Below are 23963 nucleotides of genomic sequence, written 5' to 3'. Positions count from 1 at the left end.
AATAGCATATTTTGTTGATTCATTCATCAGTCAATGGACATTTGGGTTGTTTGCACTTCGGAGCTATTACAGATAGTGGTGCTATGCACTTTCGTGTACAACTTTCTGTGTGGACATACGTCTTTAATTTTCTAAGGTATGTGTCAGGGTTCCCAATACCATGGCTACTTGCAGTGATTCACCAGGATGGCTCCGAGGACCTGGCACATAGTCCTACCCCTGGCTGATTTACTGCACTGAAAGGACACAAAGCAAAATCGGCAAAGAGGAAACATGCATGCGGGAAGCCCAGAAGGAAACCAGGCCCAGCTTGCAAGCGTGCTCTCTGGGTGGAGCCAAACAGAACACACTTCATTTGTCCAGCACTGAATTGGGGCGACTGGTGTGAGACGCTGTTCACCAGGGAAGCTCATTAGAGACTTAATGCCCAAAGTTTTATTAGGGGCTGGTCATGGAAGAACACCCCACCTAACATGCACCAAAATTCCAGACTCCCAGAAGGAAAGCGGGTGTTCAGCATACACCACATTGTGCCGCCTGGGTGCAGTAAACCACCCTTCCCCATCAGAGAATGGTGAGAACACTCACTGAACTCAAGTTCCCAGACACCAGCCAAGGGCCAGATGTGCAAGCAGGGCCTTTTTAGGGATAGAAGTCTCAGGCCTGCTGTGTCAACTCTGCTCCCTGCAGGTCTGCAGTGAGGAGGGCAATTGTGAGGTCACATGATACTCTGTGTTTACCTTTTTATGCTAAACTGTTTTCCAAAGCAATTGCAGCCATTTTCATTTCCACCAGCAATTGATGAGGGTTCCAATTTGTTCACAGACTGGCCAACACTTGTTATTGTCCATCTTGTTGATTACAGCCATCCTAGTGGAACTGATAGGTTTTTAAGTTGGTGAGTTGCAAGCATTTAGAACCAAAAACGGAGGACCCATAGGGGCCAAAATGGGTTCTCATAAGAGCAGATCATACCAGTCTAACTCCTGATTTCTCTTTAAAAGAAAAAAAAAAAAACCTCTATTTTCTCTGTACTGGGACAGAGTGTTTTTTGTGTTTTGGTCCTGTCCTTTACAATATCTTTGTACACAAAATGGAGACACGGAGCTTGGACTGATTGTCTGGCCGATTCCTCCTGTGTTGACAGATGACACTCAGAGAGCAAGGCTGGAGTCAGGTGAAGGGCCCGTGCTGCTGTTCCCCTGATTCTCTGTTCAGCCCAGCCATTGAATATTTCTGTCCAAAACTTGGGGGAGATGCAGATGGCAGAGCCATCAAAGCAGCCAAAATACCCAAAACAGGCAGACACACGCACATTGAATGATAAGATCTGGTTCCAGAAAGATCCTGACAGCACGGAATGGTATGCAGAGTCCAACGACATGCAGTTATTACGGACAAATGGCAAATCCACACTCACAAAGTCTGGTCCAGATCTGGACCAGGGAGAGTTTGCACTTGGGCTTCTGCTTGTTACCAAAAACCAACCTTTACAAATGGGTGATAAAGTCTGGGCACCCTGGAAGAATGTTATGATCTGTGCCTGCAGTTTCAGGGGATTCAGAGCTCTACCATCAGGGGAACCGTTGAAGGAGCTGGTCTGTTCCGTGGCCAGTAGGCAGCCTACAGTGGCTTGAGAGTTGGCTGCTCCTGCATGAAGATGTGTGGTGGGAGCGTATGAGCTGTCTTCCACATGGCCCGCAGGGAAAAGCAGATTTGGATTGATTAAGAACTTTGTGAAATTCCGCAGTTGAATGAGCTGCCTGGTAAGATGGTGAGCACCCCATTACTCACAGTGTTCAAAGAGAGATTACTTAGCCTTTTATTAAGAAGTTTGCACTGGGCAAGAGGTGGCCAGGTCACCTTTCAGGCCTTAGAACTGCCTAAACTGGAAGCCAGGGACCGTCCATCTCTAAAGCCAAGCCCAGGGGTTGCCCAGGGCACACAGCACCAGTTCCAGGGTTATCCTCTGGTGTCCTCACAATCCTACTTGTCCATCAGGACCTTTGGGTGCCTGTGAAGCTCCCCTTGGGGCTTCCCTGGTCGCTCATATGGTAAAGAATCCACCTGCAGTGTGGGAGACCTAGGTTCGATCCCTGGGTTGGGAAGATCCCCTGGAGGAGGGCATGGCAACCCACTCCAGTATTCTTGACTGGAGAATCCCCACGGACAGAGGAGCCTGCACGGGCTGCAGTCCATGCGGTCGCAAAGAATCGGACACGACTGAGCGACGAAGCGCAGCGTGCACCCAGAAGCCCCCCTTGAGACACTCGCCTTCTCCTGAGCGCTTCTGTTACTCAGAAGACACATCCCCTTTCAAATTTCCACTGAGACTTGAAAGATGAGCAGTTGGAAGTGGAGGAAGGGGACTGGGGAGCAATCGCATAATGACTGCACCCCAAACTGTGGCAAGCACAGGACAGGCCACCTGGTAGGTTAGGGCGGGTGCGGAAGAGAAGTAAAGACTGCCTGGCTGTGAGGTTTCCCGTCACCCCTGCTCGTCCAGCGCCTGGGCTGGCGACCCAAGGTGCAGACACTAGGCTGAGCTTTCAAGGGTCTGTGTGTCCTTCGGCACATGTGTGTGTGACCGAGCAGCTCTGACTGCCTTCCGAATCCTGTCCCAGTGACGCAGGGATTGTGTGTGCCTTCCTTCCCCTCCGTTGATGGGGAGGACTGTGAGAACGGGCCATGATCCAAACATCCCCACGTCCCTGCAGTGACAGCTCCTTTGAGAACGCGTGGAAACCTATGGTCCTCTTAATTACCGCTGCACACCCACTTCCCTCTCTCTCTAGTAGGCGGGGCTTGGGGCGGAGCTTGGTCCTCGCCCTCCTCCTGCTACTGCCATCTATGTTGGAACAGCCTCCTGCTGCTCCCCTACCCAGCCACCTCCCCCACGACTTAACTGAGGGCCTCCCCCCAGAATAAGAGAGCCTGAGGGAGGAGGCTGGTCTCCCTTAAGCGCTCTTACCCAGCAATTAGTTTCCCTTATTGCCAATTCAAGATAAGTAGAAAATAACAGAGGAATAGAACCAGGACCCAGAGCCGGTGCCAAGTGCTTGGCATGCGTTACCATGACATTCACATGTGTGTCTCAGGGGAAGCCACAGAGCAGGCCAAGCCCGGAGGTGGGATTTGCTGGCCTGGGAGTTGACAGGGCTGCACACCACCAGTCCTACTGACTGTGCCTCCCTGCCCACCTTCCGTCTCGGAGCCTCAGTTTCAGCATCCCTGAAGTGGAGAGATAATACTAGATTATGCTAGTATCGTGATTTCATGGAGAGCACAGGTCATAGCCCTGGCAGGCCTGCCCTCTGGGTCTGTGTGTTTGGGCCCCAGTGGTGAGCATGGCGGTAGCTATTGCCACAGTGTGCCTGGAAGACGTGGCTTGGCACCAGGAGTGGCAGAGCATGGAGAGTGCCGGGAGCATCGTCCAGAAAGACAGAGCCGAAGCTGGAAGGTGGGCCGGGAGACCGAAGGGAAAAAGCAGAGGGTGCCAGACAGTGTCTGGAAGTGAGCTGACAAGTAGACATAAACACACACAGTAGACCAGTGGTTCTCAGGTGTGGCCCATGGACCGGGGGGAGTCTCTTAGCCAAAAACCTCAGGTCCCACCCCAGACCTGCTGGATCAGAAACTCAAGGATGGGGCCCAACAGCCTGTTTTAACAAGCTCCCCAGGTGACGCGCATGCAGACCAAGTCTGAGAACTAATAAGGTGGATGTGAGGAGGGGTGGATGGATAAGGCTTGGAGAAGCCAATTGGTATTTTACCAGCTGAGCAGGAAGGAGGACTTGTGTTTATTGATCACTTGCTGTGTCAGGTCGAAAACTGGGCATTTCCAGCTACTTGCTTTCATTTAAACCTTTCAGGATTGTGGCAGAGCAGGCCTTGTTATTCCCATCTCAGAGATGAGGCAGCTGAGGCTTAGAGACTTTTAGTCGCTTGCCAAAATCAAAGAGATAGTGGCAGAGAGAGAATTAGAAGCCAGGCCTCCCTGGCCCAGAAGCCTGAGTTCCTTCCACTAGCCCAGGCTGCCTCCCACCTCCCTGTCCCTCAGGAGTGCCTCCACTGCCCGGCCTGGCCCCTTCCTCAACCCTGTGGTCACCCCAGAGCCCTGCTCAGCTGTCCACCTCCTTCAGCCTGCCGTCAAAAGCAAAAGGCAGACCCGGGGAGGGGTGGGGTAGCAGGGCTGGGGACAGACTGTCACCTTGCATCCCTCCAGCCTCCAGTGCTAAGTGCAGTTAGGGGACAAGGTTGCTTCTGTGATGCTCCCAAGGGGCTGACATAATTCACCTAACGATGGTGTGCATGGTGAAGAACCCGCCTGCCAATGCGGGAGGTGTAGGAGATGCAGATTGGAGCCCTGGGTCAGGAAGATCCCCCGGAGGAAGGCATGGCAACCCACTCCAGCATTCTTGCCTGGAAAATCCCATGGGCAGAGGAGCCTGGCGGGCTATAGTTCACAGGGTCGCAGAGAGTCGGTCATGACTGAAGTGACTTAGCATAGTAAGAACTTACGCACGCACTGGGAGACAGAGCTGACAGATACTCGTTGCCAAGACCTGTGCAGGGTGCTTTGGGGAAACTGAGGCAATCAAAGTATAGTTTAATGGCTTTCAAGAGTTCATGGTCCAGAGCCAGTGAAGCGAAAACTAACAGTGACCCACTGGGGTGCTCGGAGGCCTGGGACAGCCAAGCCAAGTGTTGGAGGAGTTCAAGGAGACTCCTGCAGTGACTTCAGGGAACAGACTTAAGACTTCGGGCCAGAGGGTATGCGCTCAGGTCCTGGCATTCTCACTGACTCACTGGGTAACCCCAGGCAGGTTACCTCCTGTCTTGACCTGTCTCCTTATCTACAAAACGGGAGTTAATTCCTCCCACAGGGGATGGTTCTATTAGATTCTAACAGACATCCCTCTGGGAGTTTCATTTCCTTCCCTTCAAAGGGTCACTTTGAGTCCAAGAAGGCTTCATGGAGGAGGTGTCTTTCCACGGTGGCACTCACATCCAGTTGGCCAGAAGGTACTTAGTATCATTTGTGTCATCTCTGTGGAGTCCGTGGGTAGACACAGGATGCGTGGGGTGGTCTGAGGAGAATGGTCTTCCAGGTGTGACTATGAAAATGGCGGTGAGAGGAAGTTGTCTTCCTCAGTGCGGAAGATTGTTTTCGCCATGTGGTTTCAGATCCCGCTGCAGGAGGCGACGCCGTGCGGCCAGCCCGTGCCGCCGCGACTCTCCACGCTCAGCCTCTGCTTCTGCTCTTCTTACAGATGATGCGGTTCGCCTGGCAGAGCTACAAGCGCTACGCGATGGGGAAAAACGAGCTCCGGCCCCTCACGAGAGACGGCTACGAGGGCAACATGTTCGGTGAGCTGACCTCGGGAGAACCCCTGCCCCTGGGGGCCGAGCAGTAGCCCTGCTCGAGAACAGTTTCATTGTTGGCATTTTTTGCCTCCTGAGTGGTGTCCCTCTTTCTCTAGACCTGGAGGCTCCTAAGTGTGAGTTCCCTTTGGGGTTGTCTAGGTTGCTGAGCCTTCTAGGTTTGAGGGAAACCCACATGCTTCTCCCTCACCGCACGCTCTTCTTTCTATGCACCTGTTGTTAATTTTCAGAGCAGACAGACTTGGAAATGTGAGTGGGGACAGTGAGTGATGGACACGTGTTGCCACAGAGAAGGCAGGCAGATCTGAAGGACACAGGATGGGGTTTAAATCCGCTCCTTCAAGAGGCTGTAAAATGATCTGGGATGTTTGCCTAGAGAAACCAGACATGCCTCTGATAAACTGGGCACGCACACTGCTTTGAGGGTCTTGGGGGCATGTCTGTCACCGGCTGGCTTGATGAACACACAGTCACATTAGGGAGCCCTACTGGTGCTGCTGCGTGTTAGCAGCTTGACTTTGACCTGCAGCCTCACTGCCCGACCTCTCTGCCCTTTGCCACCACAAGATCCTCCTCACCCAGAGCCTCGAAAGCCCCTCTCAGCTGGAGAGTCTGCAGAGTGCCTCATTGCCGGCACGGCTTCAGGTTCCGAATGTAATTCCTGGACAAACTGCCAGCTCCCTTCTCTGCAGGCCTTTCACGTGAGAAGATGCTGGAGGCACCGGGCTTTCTCCTTCCCTGAGAGACAGGAGCTATTTGGGCAGAGCAGGGCTGGAGACAGAGACTCCTCATCTGTATTTCCCACTCCTCAGAAGCACAGACTCCTGACACCGAGAACCAAAGACCTAAGTCAGATGAAATTCTCCAGAAAAATTCCAGAAGCAGGTTTACAAAGAAAAGCCTCCCATGCGTATTTGTGTTATGTGAAAAGAGACTCAGGCAGGATCTACGCCAGGCAGCATCCTGACCCTTCAGGCTGTTCAGACAGTTCACGTCCCTTGAGTAGGAGGGTGTGATTTGGGTGAATCTTGCTTTTTTCCTCTAATTATGATAGGTATGTAGGGGATAGAGAAAGTATCAAAAGTGTAACGCTGGCAAAAATTAACTCATTCTGCCACATAGATGCAGTCTCTGTGAAATCTTGGCTTTGTTGTTGTTCAGTTGCTCAGTCGTGTCCGACTCTTTGCAACCCCATGGACTTCAGCACACCAGGCCTCCCTGTCCATCACCAACTCCCAGAGCTTGCACAAACTGATGTCCATCGAGTCAGTGATGCCATCCAACCACCTCATCCTCTGTCATCCCCTTCCTCCTGCCTTCAGTCTTTCCCAGCATCAGGGTCTTTTCTAATGATTCAGCTCTTCACATCAGGTGGCCAAAGTATTGGAGCTTCACCTTCAACATGTCCTTCCAATGAATATTCAGGATTGAATTCCTTTAGGATGGACTGGTTGGATCTCCTTGTAGTCCAAGGGACTCTCAAGAGTCTTCTCCAATACCACAGTTCAAAAGCATCAATTCTTCGGCACTCAGCCTTCTTCATTGTCCAGCTCTCACATCCATTCATGACTCCTGGAAAAACCATGGCTTTGACTAAACGGACCTTTGTCAGCAAAGTAATGTCTCTGCTTTTTAACATGCTGTGGCTTCTTTCCTTTCAATCTTTTCTTCAGTATTCTCTTCCCTCTTCCCGATATAATATTATGTTCCTTGTTTTTTTAACTTAATGCTACCTCATGTGTTTCCTTAACTCATGTAAAGTTTTTCATAAAGAATATTTTTAACAGGGAGACTTCTTTGGTGGTCCAGCAGTTAAGACTCTGCCATGGCAGGGGGCACAGGTTTGATCTCTGGTCAGGCAACTAAGACATCCTGCACGCCATGTGGTATGGCCAAAAAAAAGAGAATATTTTTATTAAATACAATTATTGCTTTGACGTGCCATAATTCATTTAACCATTCCACTGATGTTGGACAAATGTTCTTTCCAATTTTTCACCAGTAGAAATAGCACATTGTTACCATCTTTGTGCACAAAATGTTGTCTTAGGACGGGTTTGGAGAGAGGACTCCTGAGTTGGAGAGAGGACTTCTGAGTTGGAAGGAGGAAGGCAGATGTTTCTTTAACCCCAAATATGAAATGTGTGGATTCCAGTTTTGGAGGCTCACTGCCTTCCCTGCCCAGATCATGGACCTTCCCCAATACCCACATCAGCCCTGGGGAAAGATGGCCAGTGTGGCTCTCATCAGAGTTGTTAGAGCTTTGGTTACTAGTGTCATCGAGGGAGGTAATCCTTTCCTCTCTGCATGGGGTGCAAATATTCAGGAAATTGGTGGAGGTGGACGGGAGGCTGTTGATTTCTGAAACTGCAGAGCGTGGGCTTAGCTACTGCTGTGACCACTCATGGGAACAGAGGGGGCACCCACTGGGGACCATACTGGGAGGAACTGGGCTGAACCAAGTCCCATTTTATGAAATCCCTCAGGGCCTGTGATGTACATCTCAACCCTCCAACCGCTTTCCCATCACGGAGCCTGAGGGAGAGAGGGCAGCCTGGAACGATGCAGAGAAACCTGGATCTTGAACCAGGAGACCTGGGTGCAAGTCCTCACTCTGCCCTGAGCTCTCTGTGTGTCCAAGTCACTTGACCTCTCTGGGCTCCTGTTCATTCATCTTTCACACTCGGGTTGCTATGAGAGGGTGCAGGAACACCCTGAACAAAGGGCCAGGTATATAGGAGTGATTTAAGATCTCCACTGTAATACATGTGGTTGGCAGTTGCCCAGGTGAGCCCACGGGGGTGCTAAGGCCCCCTGTCTCCCATGAGCAGCCTTGGCAAGGCCCTGGGCACCCCTGTCACCCCATGCCCGTGGCAGTCCTGGCGTGAAGCGAGGCCTGCCTTCTGCAGCCAGCAGTTGAGCCGCATTGGGCGGCTGTCTCCTGGGAAACGAGGACATGCAAGGCCCCAGGCACTGGGCAAGGAGAAACTAGCCTTGGTTTCTTGTCCTTTCACTCAGCAGCTGCTTGTTTAACGCCACGTCTGGCGCTAACTGCTGGGGACACAGGGGTAAATGGTACAGCTCTGCCAAGAGGTACACTGGGGCCCCTTTGGGGTCATCTAGGTGCTCTCAGAATAAGGGACAACTAGAGGGGATCAACAGTCCTTCTCTGGCTTGTGGTTCTGGGCCCCTGGAGCCCAGCAAGTTGACTACTTCCTATCTGAGTCACCCTGGGCAAGGCATTTCTCCCTGAGCCTGAGTTTTCTGTAAAGTGGAACTAATGAAAACATTATCCCAGGGGCTTCCCCGGAGGTCCAGTGGTTAAGAATCTTCCTGCCAATGTAGGGGACATGGGTTCGATCCCTGGTCTGAGAAAATCCCACACGCCACGGAGCAACTAAGCCCACGTGCCTACTGAGGCCACACTGTAGAGCCCGTGAGCCCCAGCTACTGAAGGCCACACACCTAAGCCTGTGTGCAGCAACGAAGACCCAGCACAACACCCCGCCAAAAAAGTAAATAAATGCATCTTTAAAAAAAAAAACAAAAGGAAAACATAACCGCAGCCCAGCCCAGGGCTTCCCAACAGAACTGTCTTAATAGGTGGTAGTTATGCTTATCATTGCCGCAAATGGATCTGATGGTACAGAGGCTTATGGGAACACCCCCGGAGGAGGAGGGTTTCGGGGCATTTGAGGAGCCTGGAGGAGGTTCTAGTTTGGGTTAGACCCACGAGAGACTTGGAAGCCAGACTATTCTAGAAGGTGGGAGATGGACTGGCCTGAATTAAGCTGCTTGTCACACCACTGCTGCTTTTGCTGGGCTCATACGGGCTTATGGGTGGTATCGTTCCTGGGCTCTGGCAGCCTCTGTCATCAGTCACCTCACTGGAAGCTGAGCCCTGCAGGGCATGGTCAGCTGTCAGCCGTCCCCACCATGCTCTGCCCAGCTGGGTGGATGTTCGGGGTCCCTGAGCTGCATGCTGGTGCGTATTGGTCTGGCATGGGCTCTGACATCCTCCTCCCCAGGCCTGCAGGACCAGGAGAGTTGCATACGGGGAGGAGTGACGGGTTCACGCCAGTGCCTGGCTCTGCAGGATTTACAGGGGCTGCAGCCAGGACATCGGACGCGAAGCCTGGGCTCCACACGGGGCAGCTCACCTAACTGAATCTCTCCTCCCTGCCGCCCGCGTGTCCCTTCCTGAATCTGTTCTCACTTGGAGAGTCAGGCCTCCGGGGGAGGCACCTCTCAAGCTAGCTTTTGTGTCCTGAACAATTGAGTGTTAAAGTGGCTTTCAATTCACCACAGTCCTGCTCTGCAGATTCTGCCAGAAAATGCCCTCAAGACCTCTAGCTGCCAGCAGGGAGGACATGGCCTGTTCCTCACGGGCACAACCGACACGCAGTGGCGATGCTCTCATCACTGTGAAGTCACAGAGGTGAGCCCGCCACTTGAAGAACATATTCGAGGAGGGGAGTGTAGAGGAGCCTGCCATAAAGCCGCTGCTGGGGATGCTATAAAGTATAGCAGCTTGCTCAGTACTCAGAGGCCTAGCCTCCTTACCTGTAAAAGGGGCTGCTGCTAGAACCTGGGGCAATATTAAAGCAGTCAGCTGAAGAGCACGGACTCTAACCAGACAGCTTGGGCTTGCTTGCTACCCTGCCACTTCTCAGCTGTGTGACCTTAGGCAAGTTTCTTAACCTTTCTGGGCCTCAGTTTCCAGCTATGAAGTGGGGACAGTCATGTCGACTCACAGGATTGTTTTGAGAACTGAATGAGTTACGTGAGGAGTGCTTGTATCCACAGCTGGCACATAGGAAGCATCCTTCAGTTCAGCCACTATGAGGATGATGTAAGACCTGTAGGACAGTGTGCGCTTCTCCCACTTTGACTGGGCTGTGACCAAGTGTCTTGGGCTCAGGGACCCACATGAGGACTCCAAGGCTTTCCCAGCCCTGATCCCTCTTGCACTGTTCCCTGCAGCCCTCAAGTGCTCATGGCAGATCATGAGTGGGCAGGCCACTGGTAGGCAGTGTACCTCTCACCCTTTCATTTAAACAGCTTACAGTGAAATTTTTAACAGGGAAAAGTCAAGGGAAGGTTAGGGTTCAAGGCTGTGGAATAAATTGGCCTCCTGCTAGCAGAAGGGCTTCCAAGAGAGAAATGAGACCTCGCACTCAGTGCCAGCTGCCAGTCTTGAATCACTTAGCATTAATCCTCCCAAGAAGAGCCATCGTAAAACCTTCATTCTCCCTCAGCAGTGGGGGAAATCAGTACTGGATACAGAGTCTGGGGAGGTCCCCACCAGAGAGGCCTTTTGATGACAAGTCCAACACCTTCATCTCAGACGTGGGGAAACCAAGCCCTGAGCAGGGAAGGCCCTTGCCCAGGGTGACACAGCATGCTAATTGTAGGCCTGGAATTTGAACTCTGGAGGCCGAAGTCCCAGCCCTGTGCTCTTTGCACCACCCACTCTGAGATTAGCCCAGTTGACAAAGCAAGGCCTGTGGTTCTGGGCAGATCACCACCAGGAGCTGGACTTTCTCAGAACTCTAGCAAGAGTAAATTGTCTTTTAGGAGGTGTATGATTTAGGGGCCAAGAGCCCACCTGCTTCCTGTACATGTATTACACCTGGCACCGTAGCTGCTTTCTCTCATGTCCTCCTCACAGCTCTGCTATGATATGAATTATCCGCTTATCCCCATTTCACAGATGAGGAAACTGAGGCCTGAAAAGTTTTAGGACTTGCTTAGTCATACAGTAATCAAGCAGAGACTTGATCACAGCTCCATCAGATTCCAAAGCCCAGTCCACAAACCAGCAACACTGCCCTGTCTCCCAGTGACCACATGAGCATCTGTAGAGAAGGGAGCAGAGCCAAGGGATGGTCTCCAGGTGGGTGGTGTTGCTTCTTCTGCTCCACGGCCCTCAGGGAACTCAGAAAGACCTGTATTTCAGGTCAGGGTCTGCAGCCACCCATCCGAAGGTATCATGACTTATTTGACATCAGTTGACCATACAGGGCCTGGGAAAAACATTAAGATTTCCCTCTTTTCTGCCACCATAGGCAAATATTTTATCTCTGCCCAACAGTCTAAAAACACCTACTTGGCAAAACATACCATTGGCTGTCAGCATGATGGATTTGATGAACCATGGATTTGAGAACCAGGCCAGCCTGAGTTTGAATCCCAGATCTGCCACTTACTAGTCATGTGACCTTGGGCCAGATTCTTAAATTCTCTGCACCTCAGTTTCTCCATCTGTACCATGAGGATAATACCTACTTCACCTAGCAGTGGCGAGGATTAGGTAAAAGTTGATGTGTGGAAAACCTGCCCATATGCTTAAATATACTTGCCCATATGCACCATTAACAGTAAGCTACTGCTGTTATTATTGTGTCTATTGTAAAATAATTGTGAGAATAATTACATCCCAAGAAAAACAGCAGTGCGTGGCACACAGTAGGCTCTCGATAAATATTGTCGAATGAATGAATTGCCCCCTGCAGTCTCTGCCTGCCCTGTTTTCCCTGAAGCCGTTCTTCCTGGCCCTGTTGTGCTCGCATCTTCTGCAGCTGCCTTGACCTCCCCCATCACAAAGTGCATTAGGAGTCAGCAGGCTGACCCTGAAAGAGCAGCAGTCCTGCTTTGTCAGCGGCTGTGATCTCGGGCATCTTCCCTTTGGAGGATAGAGGTGCTTGTGTGGCCAGAATCTCTGAGCCGGCCCCGGGTGACCGTGAGAGCCCCGGATTGGATTTTGCCTCTACCTGCTGAATCCCTGATAGAACTGCCCAACCAGATCCCCATTTCGAGGGATGATTTATGGCCTTGGGTGAGTCAAGAGCTAAAATGAACACAGCACGATTTTCAGATCACAGCCCGGGAATGTTTGGCCTTGGCAGAGAGGGGGGGAAAAATCATCTTTGCCTTGTAAATGGAGCAAATATGATGTTGAAGAGGGAATCAATCCAGGCCCCAAGATGTCATTTTTACAGTAGTGCTGTGGCGTGTGACTTAGCAGTGCCTTCCACAAAAGGTTCACAGTGTTACACACACACACACACACACACACACACACACACACACACACACACTGCAGCATGGCTGCCAGGGGAACTGCACGCTTTGCAGACTGTTTGGGGAAATCAGTCATTTCCCCATTTTCCACGGATCTCCACGTTGTTTCCATGGGTCTCTGAGTCTGTTTCTGGGTGGCAGCAGTTTTGACTTTGGAGATGTGCCCAGGCTCAAATCCCTGGTTCAGGTTTACTTGCTGATTTAAACTGGACAAGAGAGAGTTCTCTGAACCTCAGTTTACTCACCTGTAAAAGGGGGCCAGCAGGCCTTGGTCCCCCCAGTACAGAGCCTGCACTTAGCAACTCCTCATGAAACAGTAGATTTTTCTTCCCCAAGTGCAGATAACCCTTCCCAGTCCTTTTCCTGTCTCCTGTCTTGTCAAGTACCAGGGCACTTGGACTTATCTGGTTGAAAATGCCATATCCGTTCTTACAGGTTTTGTTTTTCAGAGGTTTGGGTTTTGTTTTGTTTTGTTTTTCTGAACAACAAAACAAAACACCACGTGTCCTTAGTTCTTGGAAAATTGATGTCAGGCCATGCCGCTCCCTGATTTTGGCCGGCCGTGGTGCACATTCCTGACCCAAGCTTGGAGTTTGTTTTGAGAAAGAACTGTCATCAGCCTCAGCGGAGGTGATGATGTCGCAATTCCTTGGGTAGACTGGGTCAGGCTTCAGGGCAGCAAACAGACCTTCCCGGTAGTCACGTGTCTGAGGAGCCCAGGCTGCTCCATCCGGAAGCCAGAGGCTGTCAAAGCTCAGAGGAAATGGATTAGAAGCGGTGGTCACTGGCAAATGGCCTTTAGTGCAAGGAGGGAAATAGGGTGAAAGTATGTACCCCACGCGTGTGAAGGACAGATAGTTCTGGCAACTGCTGGTCATGTTCTGTCCCCCGTGGTGGCCTCCCTGTGGCCTCAAATGACACCTTCCCTGGCCACCTTCTAAAGACCAGAATGTCCACCTGGGTGGTTAGCAAAGCAACAGGCTTACCTCTGTATCAGCCCGCTAGACTTTCAGGCTCTTGGGCAGCTGACCATTCAGAGCCCGCTGCTCTGCACCCTCCTCCCCACAAAGATTTTGTTTTTTTCCCCCAAGCAGTTTCTAATTAAGATGCATCTTGGCTGTTTTCTTTTTCTTTTCATTTAAAAGGCTTCCCACCAGCACAGAGCATAATTTATTTCTTTAGAAAATATAGCAGCAGGTTGTTGTAAAAAGAAAACTCAAGGCTCAGAGCTTTGGGTCCCCGTCCCAGCCCTGGCGCCAGCAGCCAAGTGAGCCGGCGACCTCCTCTGGGCCCCGTCTCTGCTTTAGGACAAAGAGGTTTGCACCCTGGGCTCTCAGTGTCCTCTCTGTGACTCTTGGTTGGTTACTAGGCTGATTGCTTTTTTTTTTTTGCCTCGGAGAAGCTATTTGGGATATACCGATTCTCTTGAAATCTGAAATTTTAGTGGCAAGTCTTGCTCCTGTTGGGGAGGAGTGAGTCAGGGTATCTATTCCCAGAGGAAGTTACTGGCGATGCATAAGATGATTCATATTGAAACTGACATTCCCTCCTGGGGGTGACGTGTTCCTGCCCAATTTCCAAAGACCTTCCCTTCCTTGGAAACAAGGCAGAGCCCACAGCAGACAGCCAGCCTTCTTTTCTTTGCACCACATTGATGGCGAGCACTTGCCAAATTTCCCAGCAAACTCAGTGACAAATAGGTATGTGAATTCACAGAATCTCAGACTGTCCGTGCCAGCTGGAGTCTTTAAAACCATCTGGTCCAGTGTCTAAAGATGGGGAAAGAGCCACAGGGGGACAGGGACTCTCGGGAAGGCCTGACAGCCAGGACTTGAACCCTGGTCCTGTGACTTGAGCCATTATCTTTTTAATTAAATACTTTTTAAAAATTGAGATGTAACTTGTAAGCTAGAATAAAACGCCCAAATCTTAAGCGCGCAGTCCAGTGAGTTTCACATGTAGATACACTCCTGTAACCACCCCCACAGATCAAGACAGAGCATTTCTGTTATCCCTAGAATGTTCCCCCAGATACTTCCTGGTCCGCGATCCCCAAGGGCCACCACTGTTCTGATTCCTATCACCTTAGATTTGTTTTGTCTGCTTTAAAAGTTCCTATCATGGACTTCCCTGCTGGTCCAGTGGAAGCGGAGTCCAGGCTCCATGCTTCCAATGCAGGCGGGGCAGGTTCCATCCCTGGTCAGGGAACTAGGATCCCACATACCTCAAGGTGCAGCCAAAAAAAAATAAGTTCATATCACACTGTATGTACTTCTGTGGTTTACTTTCTTTCACTCATAATTGTATCATGAAGGGTTCATTCTTTTTCAAGTTTACCCATTCTGCTGTTCCTGGACATCTTTGTTCCCAGTATTTGGTAATTATGGGAAAGCTGCTATAAACACTTTTTGTTTATTTGTTTGTTGAAAATTTAGTGATTGATTATATTTGCAATTATCAGTACAATTAGTTTTAAAACATTTTCGCTGTTCCACGAGGAAACTCTGTACCCTTTAGCTGTCACTCACCATTTCTCGCCAACCCTCCCTCCCCAACAGCCCTAAGCCACCACTGATCTGCTTTCTATCCCTTTATAGATTAGTCTATTCTTTTTTTATTGCTTAATATTTATTTATTCATTTGGCTGCACCGGTCTGAGTTGCAGCCTTCAGGATCTTTAGTTGCAGCGTGCGAACTGTTAGTTGTGGTATGTGAGATCTAGTTCCCTGACCAGGTATTGAACCTGGGCCCCTTGAATTTAGACCATGGAGTCTTAGCCACTGGACCACCAGGGAAGTCCCCAGATTTGTCTATTTTGAACACTTCCTATAAAAGGAACCATACAAAACTGGCCTTTTGTGAATAGCTTTTTTCACTAAGCATGTTTCAAGGTTCATCCACACGGTAGCAGATATCAGTACTTTATCCCTTCTTATTGGCAAGTAATATTCCACTGTATGGGCATGCCGCATTTGATTTATCCATTTAGCTGTCAGGGGATGTTTGGATTGTGTCTGCTTTTCTTTGGCTGTTATGAATGATGCTGCTATGAACATTCATGTATAAGGTTTCGTGTATGAAATGTTGGTTTTTATTTCTTTTGGTATGTGCCCAGGAATGGAATTGCTGAGTCATATGGTAACTGTACGTGCAAATTTTTGAGGAACTGCTACTGTTTTCCACAGTGGCTGCACCATTTACATTGCTATGAAGAGTATTTGAAGTTAGTAAACACTTTGATATATGCTTTTGGTGGAAACAAGCAGTCATCTATGTTGAGATCTACCCAGGGTTTGAATTGCTGGGTCCTACTGTGTTCATACGTTGAGCTTTAGTTGAATGCTGCCAGCTTTCCAGAGAGGATAAGCCAGCAGTCCGCCAGCTGTGTGTGAGCTTCTGGTTCTACGATCCTCACTAGTGCTTGCTGTCCTCAGTGTGCTCAGTATTAACCTCCTGCTGAATGCTGCCTCCCCCTGAATCAAGATCCCACCACACCCCACGTTCAAAGCCTCAGCTTCCTGGGCCTGTGCTCCCCAAAGCAGAGCCGCCCTGTGCTGCTGGCTCAGCCCTGGTCTGGAGCTGGCCTCTGCCCCTCCTGCCTGGACTTACTGGCAGATCAAGGCTCTCGGGCCAGCTTGCCTCAAGTGCCTCCTTGCAGCTCAACGAACGGTCAGCAGTGGCTTCCTTCACTCCCCGCTCCCACCCTGTCTCCCCAGCACCATGGGTGGCCTCTCTACTTCCCAGCCCACTTGGCTGTGACACACAAGCCAAGATGGTACGAATTGAAATTTCTCTAGTTCAGTTACTGGGCTTGGAAAGGGGTCTTAATAGTGAAAATGCTGACTTTGGAGTCAGGAGACTTGAGTTGCCCAAACCCCAGCTCTTCCACTCACTCACTGGGTAAACTGGAGCGTTTCCTTTCTGAACTCAGCTTTCTATTCTGTGGAATGGGGATGATGACACCTTCCTGGAACACAGGAGACCATTTCTTTATCTGCCAGTGATCATTCTGTGCCACTGTGTGCCACTAGACCCTGCTCTAGACACAGGGCAAGTACCAGGGAGCAAGATGGACGCCCACATGGATGTCCCAGGCTAGCGGGGAGATGTACGCATGAACTTGCAGTTTCCGTTAAGGCAATATGAGTGCTGCGAGGTATAAGCTCATACCAAGGGCTCCTTAACTTATCCTTGGAGGTATGGACCTCAGAAAGATTTCCTGAGTGCGGAGGGGACGTGGCCTCTGCTGAGGGCTGAAGCATGAAAGGAGCATAAGAGCGGGATCATGGGAACAGAAACACATGTGCAAAGACCTCAAAGGGGAGGTGGAGCAAGACTACGGCCCTGCTGCTGCTGCTGAGTCACATCAGTCGTGTCCGACTCTGTGCGACCCCATAGATGGCAGCCCACCAGGCTCCCCCGTCCCTGGGATTCTCCAGGCAAGAACACTGGAGTGGGTTGCCATTTCCTTCTCCAGTGCATGAAAGTGAAAAGTGAAAGTGAAGCCGCTCAGTCGTGTCCAACTCTTAGCGACCCCATGGACTACAGCCTACCAGGCTCCTCTGCCCATGGGATTTTCCAGGCAAGAGTGCTGGAGTGGGGTGCCACTGCCTTCTCCAAGACTACGGCCCCTTGGAGTCTAAAAGGTGTTCTTTGTGGATTGAGAGGGTGAGGGCATGGTGAGAGACCCTCTGTGGGCAGCTGGCATATTAAGGGAGTCCCATGAATGCTTCCCAGTGTTTTCTCCCCACCCCAGACCCCAGAAGCCAGGAGACCCGGCTTCTTATGGCTTCTCAGCCACCAGTCTGCTGTGTGACCCAGGCCAAGCTCCCCGCCTCTCTGGGCTCATCTCCCCACCATACACCTTGGGCCTCTGGCATATGGGTTCTCGTGTTACTTCTAGGTCCTAAAGGAGCAGGGTGATTGGGCCACTTTGGAGTGTGTTTCAGCCTGGCTGATCAGCTACGGGGGGAGAGGTGCTGCCCGGGCTGTGGTGGCCACTCCTCTGGAGGGTGGGGGCCGGACTTCACATCCCCTACCTCCCGCAGGGGCCTCTGAGGCCGGCGAACCGTTCCCTGTTCTGCAGAGGGGCCATAAATGGTCAGCATGAGAACCACGCAGGGATCAATAGGAATTGTTGAAAAATTCTGAAAAGAGCCTGGAGGAGGACAAAAGGATCCGGAAGTGTGTTGTCAGCACAATTTGAAGCTAATACTCAAGTTTGTTTTTCTTTTCATCAAGTCTGAAAGGCGATTTGAAATCCACTGCTCTTATTTTGTTGTGTTTTTTTTTAATGACTGGATAAAGCACAATTGTATTTTCTCCCCCAGTAACTTTGAATTCTGGGACTAGACCATGTGGGATAATTGCTGTTGTCTAATCCCACCGATGACCAAGCAAATGATTAGGACAGGGAGGAAGGGAGCCATCATGCCTGAGGCCCTCTGCCTGCTTCCCATGTCTAGCAGCCAGGACTCCACTCCCTAAACAACCCATTCCCAAAATAGCAGCTGCTCAGAATGTTATTTTGCAACAAGCAACTGAGAACGCAGGGGGACATGGAGAGTTTTCATTCAGCTCTGCAGCTTTGCATTGAGTACCTACTATGTGCTGGGCTCTGAGCCAGGTCTGGAGCAGGGGAGAGGGTGTAAAGAACAACGTGATGAGCTCACTGGAGAAAAGACAAATGATGTCTGCCTGTGCAGCCGGACAGAACACGCGCGCCTGAATGACGCAGCTGCGAGAGAGGACGTCAGTGTTGACCGAGAGCTGCTGAGCAAGTTCTTGAGACTATGTGAAACGTTTTCATCACATTCCCCACGTTTTGTTGCTGGGGAGTCACAGACAGTGGCACTTAGGAGGAGTCATACGGGAGCAGGCAGCACCTACCCCAGAGTTGCTCAGGGTTTTGACAGACACCCATGAAATCTCTGCTATAGGCTAGGGAGCGGCTCAGACCAAGGTCAAGGGGTCCTGCTGGGTAGAATGTTGGTGCTCATATGCAAGAGTGGTTGGTGGGAGTGGAGATGAGAGGCTGCGGGCTTGAAGGGAAGAGATCTTGTCTGAGCATCCCGTATCCAGCTAGGCATTCCCTGTGCAGGGCCTGACCTCTCCCTGACATGCAGTGCCTGGGTTACAAAAGTATTTTCATTTTGATTTCTTTTCAAATCAGAAGAAAATGCAAATATAAAATAATGAATCCAGCTTCTTTATACCAATGCAACCGTAAAAGATTATTTTGAGTTGTTTATTTATTTTACCAAGGTTGGACCTGTGAAAGTCGGGTTGGGAAAGCCTGCACCTGCTCACTGTCCATGGAAAGTTCTTCCTGATAAGAAGTGTTGTCAGGAATGCCGGCAATACACCTGCCAACAGCCCAGGGTTTTTTGTCTCTGTTAGAACTGCGCTGGCAGGAGTCGCTGCAGGTGCCCACCTGCCAGCACAGGAACCTTCTCGTAAGTTTCCTTTTTTCCTGATGGTGCCTCTTTGAGGTGTGGCTGTAACAAGGAAACCAAGGCTCTGAAAAGAACTAACCAACCCAGGCCTGCAAAGAGGCAGAGCGGCGGTTCCAACCCAGGCTTCTCTGCCTCCAAAGCTCCCCTGTCCTCTTTCTTCTGCCCCAGGGACTGTGAGCCCCCCATGGGCCAGGAGTCCCTGCACCCCTGCCCTGTGTGACAGCAGTGTGTCATCAGGCCCAGATGGTGCTTTGGGGTGTCCAGAGGACTAGTGAAGGGCAAAGAAGGGCCTGTGTATGTTTATTGATTAAAAGGAGATTGCTGCAGAGATTCTGTTGACACAGCTTGGCCTTGGTCCATGGTGTCCTTCTGCCCTGCCTTGGGCTGAAAAAGTGAAGCCAGAGTAGTTACTTGTTTTCCCCAAACCAAGGAGGACAAAAGCTCAAACCCTTCAGACAGGGCTCTTACAGCACGGCACTCGCCCCTGTCTGAGATGCTGTCGCAGGGGCCGTCCGGGGGAACCGCCTCTTCTGTTCTCACCCTAATCCGCAGCGAGGGGCCTTCCTTCCACTGGGGTGTGGCTTCATCTCTTGCTGTCGCTCGTTGCTCAGCCGTGTCCGACTCTCTGTGACCCCATGGACTGCAGCACGCCAGGCCTCCCTGTCCTCTGCCATCTCCCGGAGCGTGCCAAACTCATGTCCATTGAGTCAGTGATGCCATCCAACCATCTCTTCCCCTATTGTTCCCTTCTCCTCCTGCCTTCCGTCTTTCCCAGCATCAGGATCTTTTCTAATGAGTCAACTCTTCATCTGAGGGGACTTGAATTCCTAGGACATGAACCATACTCAGACCCAGATGGAAATGCAAAAGCAGGTCCCTTGGCAAGCAAGACTCTCTCTCTGGGCTCCCCCGGCTCCCAGGATCTGGGCTGGGGCTCTGTCTTCCCCATCCAGGGTGCAAAGCTGGGCAGCTCCACAGAGACCAGTACCCAGAGCATCCCAGAGTCTGCAGTTCTGCACACTGGGGAGGAAGCAAAATCCAAGGGAGGCTCCTGGTGATTGAAGGCAGTTATACCAACGGGTCAAGAGCACAGGTTTGTCACAGGTTGCCTCATCACCATTGTCACCATTTTCTGGCTGTGTGACCTTGGGTGATTAAGTAAACCTCTCTGCCACAGTTTTCTCTCCTGGAAAACACAGGAATAATAATGTATGCCTCATAGAGTGGCATAGAGTGGCGGCTGCAAGCATTCAGTTGGTTAATACACATGAAGGAGTTAGCGCCGCAAATAGTAGTAGCTGATAAATAGTAGTTTTTTTTTTACTACTAATATTGTCAGAGCTGCCAGGGGAAGCAGGAGGATTAGGTCCCCTCCCTGCTCTGCCTGTGTGACCTTGGACAACACACTTTCTCCCCTCTCTTTGGCATAGTCTTGCTGTCTATGAAATGAGCAGTGTGGACCAATTTGTAGCTCTTACCAGGGAAAACCATCAGAATTACCCATAGGCTTTTGCAAATGCAGACTTTTGTGTTCTATCCCCAGAAATTCTGATTCAAGGGGTCTGGATCTGGCCCAGGAACCTGTGTTAAAAATAGACTCTCCCCACTGGTGGTTCTGATACACAGGCTGGGTTAGGACCCATGGGACCCTCCTAGGCCTAAAGGATGTGGTTCCCGAAGTGATCAGTCCCTTTCTCGCAGACACTTCAGCCCAGGTGGTGCCTTTGGCCAGGGTGAGCCCCCTGCCCCACTGTGGATGCTGAATCTGCCACCTGGGTGAGATGAGGGGGGATTCACAGTTCATTGGATGTTGAAGGCCAGTCTCCAGTTCAGCAGGAAGGCTGCGGTGGTCTGGAGAGCAGCCATGTGGGGTGAGTGGTCCAGCCCGTCTAGGGGTTCATTCAACAGATGTTCAGTGAGCATGGCCTGTGCAAATGGCAGGCAGAGCAGTCATGAAAAAGCAGTGCCTTCCCGCCACATGGTACTTGGGAACTAACCCTGCCCCCAGGTAACAGTGTAACTGTGAGCTCTTTCTAAAGTGTGGTTCAGAAGGGGCTGGGGGTGTGGATGTATGTTAGCCCCACCTTCCTGTGGGGTCAAGGAGAGGATTTTGGATGCTTTTGATAAGAGAAACCTCAAAGGAGCTGTATTGTCACAAATGGTCCATCTTCTTAGGCACTGGTGGGGCCCCGCCTTCCCCCTGTTAGTGCCCACCCCACTGCCCAGTCCCCTGCAGACCCCTGCCTGGCGCACTGACCTGGCTCCTTACACCTTCAGCATATCTCCACTCCTGTCTCTCATCGTGGGAACCAGTCAGGAACCTAGGAAGCCTTGGCCCCCGTCTCTCTCCCAAGGCTGAGTCGTGGGACAGCCTCTCTCTCCATCTATCCCCTTTCTCTTCCTTGCTGCCTCCAAGCTCCGATGTTACCTTTGTGAGGTAACACAAGCTGGATTTGTGTTTTTCTCTTGGAAGAACGTGCTCTGTAGTATAATCTGCTTCCTGAAGCAGGCACAGCTTCTGACTGACCCTACATCCAGTGCCAGCCCCAGGCCACAGCTCAGATGCTGGAAATGGGCCGGTGGGTAAACCAGTGGCTCCTCTCCTGCGACCCACTCTTGGGCAGTCTGGCTGTGCCACTCCTGGTGTGGAGAGAAGAGGCAGGCAGGCTTGCTAAAGCCCTGGGCACAGGCTTATGAAATCTTTGCAGTGGTTATTATAGCTTACACATTTAACCACTTCAATTGGGCATATGACTTGAGATGCTGGGTAAGCATCTTGTCGACTTCAACACAGCTGACAAACTTATGACACGAAGAATGTTTAGACTTTGCAGTTTTCCCCGACCTCCAGCTGATCCCGTGAAAATGTCTCCTCCTTCCAGAGAGCTGATTTGTGCCCCAAATTCCCCCATCTCAGCAGGAAGGGTCTCTTTGCTAGGTAAAGTAGAAATTCATTGTCACTGTGATACTCTGATTTTGTGTTCCCTGTGAGAAAGACACCTTCTGTGTCTGGTTTATTGCTGACTTTCAAGGTTGGTGTCCCGGGGGATGGAGCGACAGGGAAGGATGCATCGGGATGGCCGAGACACTCTCAATTTTTAAGCTACTCTTCTCAGACACTAAACCTTGAAAGGTGGGGTTTTCTCTTTTAAGGTTGCCATTCTTCACGCCTCTTCTCAGTTGGAGAGTGATGAAGTTTGAACAAATCCTTTTATCTGTGTTGGAATTATCTGGGTATGAAAATCCTTTTCTACCCTTAAAGTTACTCCATCTCTTTTTTCCTTAAAAAAAAAAAAAGGTAAATGTAGTATATGCCTATTGTAGAGAAATTAAAAATTCCAAAGAACCAGAAAAAAAGGCTCCTGAAGTTGCATCACTCAGGGTGACCCACGGTTTCATGTGTCTCTCCAGATATGTCTTCTTTCATGAAAAATGCATATATATGAAGATGTATTTCTACATAAATGGAATAATATAAAAAGTACTGTCTCGTAATCTGCCTTTCCCGCTGAAGACTTAAAGTGTTTTTCTGATCACCTTTTCAAGCTGTTAAACACTAGCGACTGTATTGTCACGTTTATGGCACTGGAGTCATCTGCTGTATGAACATATCCATATATGTATGTGGCTGGATGCTCAGTCGAGTCCTACTCTTTGCAACCCCCTGGACTGGAGCCCTGCAGACTCCTCTGTCTGTGGGGGTTTTTCAAGCAAGGATCCTGGAGTGGGCTGCCATATCCTCCTCCAGGGGTCTTCCCGACTTAGGGATCAAACGCATGCCTCTTCTGTCTCCCGCACTGCAGGTGGATTCTTTACCCGCTGAGCCATCTGGAAAGTAACACATATACACACACACACATATAGGTTGTGTCTATTCACACACGTGTATGTATATACATCAGTTCAGTTCCCTCAGTCGTGTCCAACTCTTTGTGACCCCACAGACTGCAGCACAGTACGTATGTATATGTATATACATTTTATATATTTTTTTCTTATCTTTCTACTGGACCTTTAGGTTATTTCTGACTTTTTTTGCCATTCTTCCTAAGTCAGCCCACTAATCTTGGCATACATGTCCTAATATTTTCTTAAGATAGGTTTTTGGAACAGGGCTAGCTAACATGTGCAAGCATTTACCACATGGCACTCTCCGGACGGCTTTAAATATTTTATTTGTTGAGTCTGAGTCTTACAAATAATTCTATATAGAAACATCTACATTTTACAGATGAGGACAATGAAGTCCAGAGAGGGCGTGTACTTTGGCCAGGGTCAGACAGCCAGCATTGCAGAGCCACGTTGGAACCTAAACTCTCTGATGCTCTAGCTTTGATGGATTTGATGGAAAGGGTTAGGTCTGTATAGCCTTCCGTTGCATGGTTTAATGGCACCTGTCCCCCGCTTTGCCTCCTCCAGCTCTTTACTCTGTGACTATCTCACCCGAGGCCTGGTCTTCTCAGAGTCCCATCACCGCCACCATCGCATGATAGGAACAGGACAGGAAGAATCAGTGGGTGTTGGGGTGCCATTCCGCTATGACGTAGATATGGTCCTCAGTCCCTGGGACGTGCCTTCTTGGGAACGTTCCAGAGAGAGGAAGAGTTGACCAGAGGCCCACTTTTGGGGAGCCGTAAGGTCTCTGACAGCTCAGCAAGGTTGGGCTACAGGCTGGGCTGTGGTATGGCTAAGCAGAGTGTGCGCTGTGCTCAGAGGCTCTGTAACTCCTTCCAGAACTCTTCCTTGTGGGAGCCTGGCTCTGGCTGGGGGAACCCTTGCAGGCCACTCTGGGGGAGTTGGGCATGCGGCAGGGCTGTTAGAGATTTGCTTGGTGACAATGCTGCTGGACTGGGCTAATCTGAGGCTGACACCTAGAAGCTCAGGCTTGTTTAGCAGGAACTCACCAGCGAGCACCAGGACAGGCTCGTGGCCCCAGGGTGAGGCCGGGGCCCACTTCACGTGTCCCTCGCTAGGCCGGGCTCATCCTGAGGGGATCTGCCCTTGGGGAATAATCAGAGGTCCAGTTGCCTCCGAAGTTGA

The 23963-nt window shown here is 50.6% G+C and overlaps 1 protein-coding gene across 2 annotated transcripts in view; it reads left to right on the top strand.

Annotated features, from left to right (window-relative positions):
• Positions 1-23963, top strand: part of MAN1C1 (mannosidase alpha class 1C member 1) — a 151079-nt gene that overhangs the window by 58462 nt on the left and 68654 nt on the right. For both annotated transcript variants that reach the window (XM_069575011.1, XM_069575010.1), the window contains exon 2: positions 5274-5370. In XM_069575011.1, coding sequence (XP_069431112.1) covers positions 5274-5370 — 97 coding nt within the window. The remainder of the gene's footprint in view (positions 1-5273; positions 5371-23963) is intronic.

The sequence above is a fragment of the Ovis canadensis genome, chromosome 2, assembly GCF_042477335.2.
Source record: "Ovis canadensis isolate MfBH-ARS-UI-01 breed Bighorn chromosome 2, ARS-UI_OviCan_v2, whole genome shotgun sequence".
Lineage (NCBI taxonomy): Eukaryota > Metazoa > Chordata > Mammalia > Artiodactyla > Bovidae > Ovis > Ovis canadensis.
The sequence above is the reverse complement of the archived record's forward strand: the minus strand, read 5'-3'. Positions and strand labels throughout refer to the sequence as shown.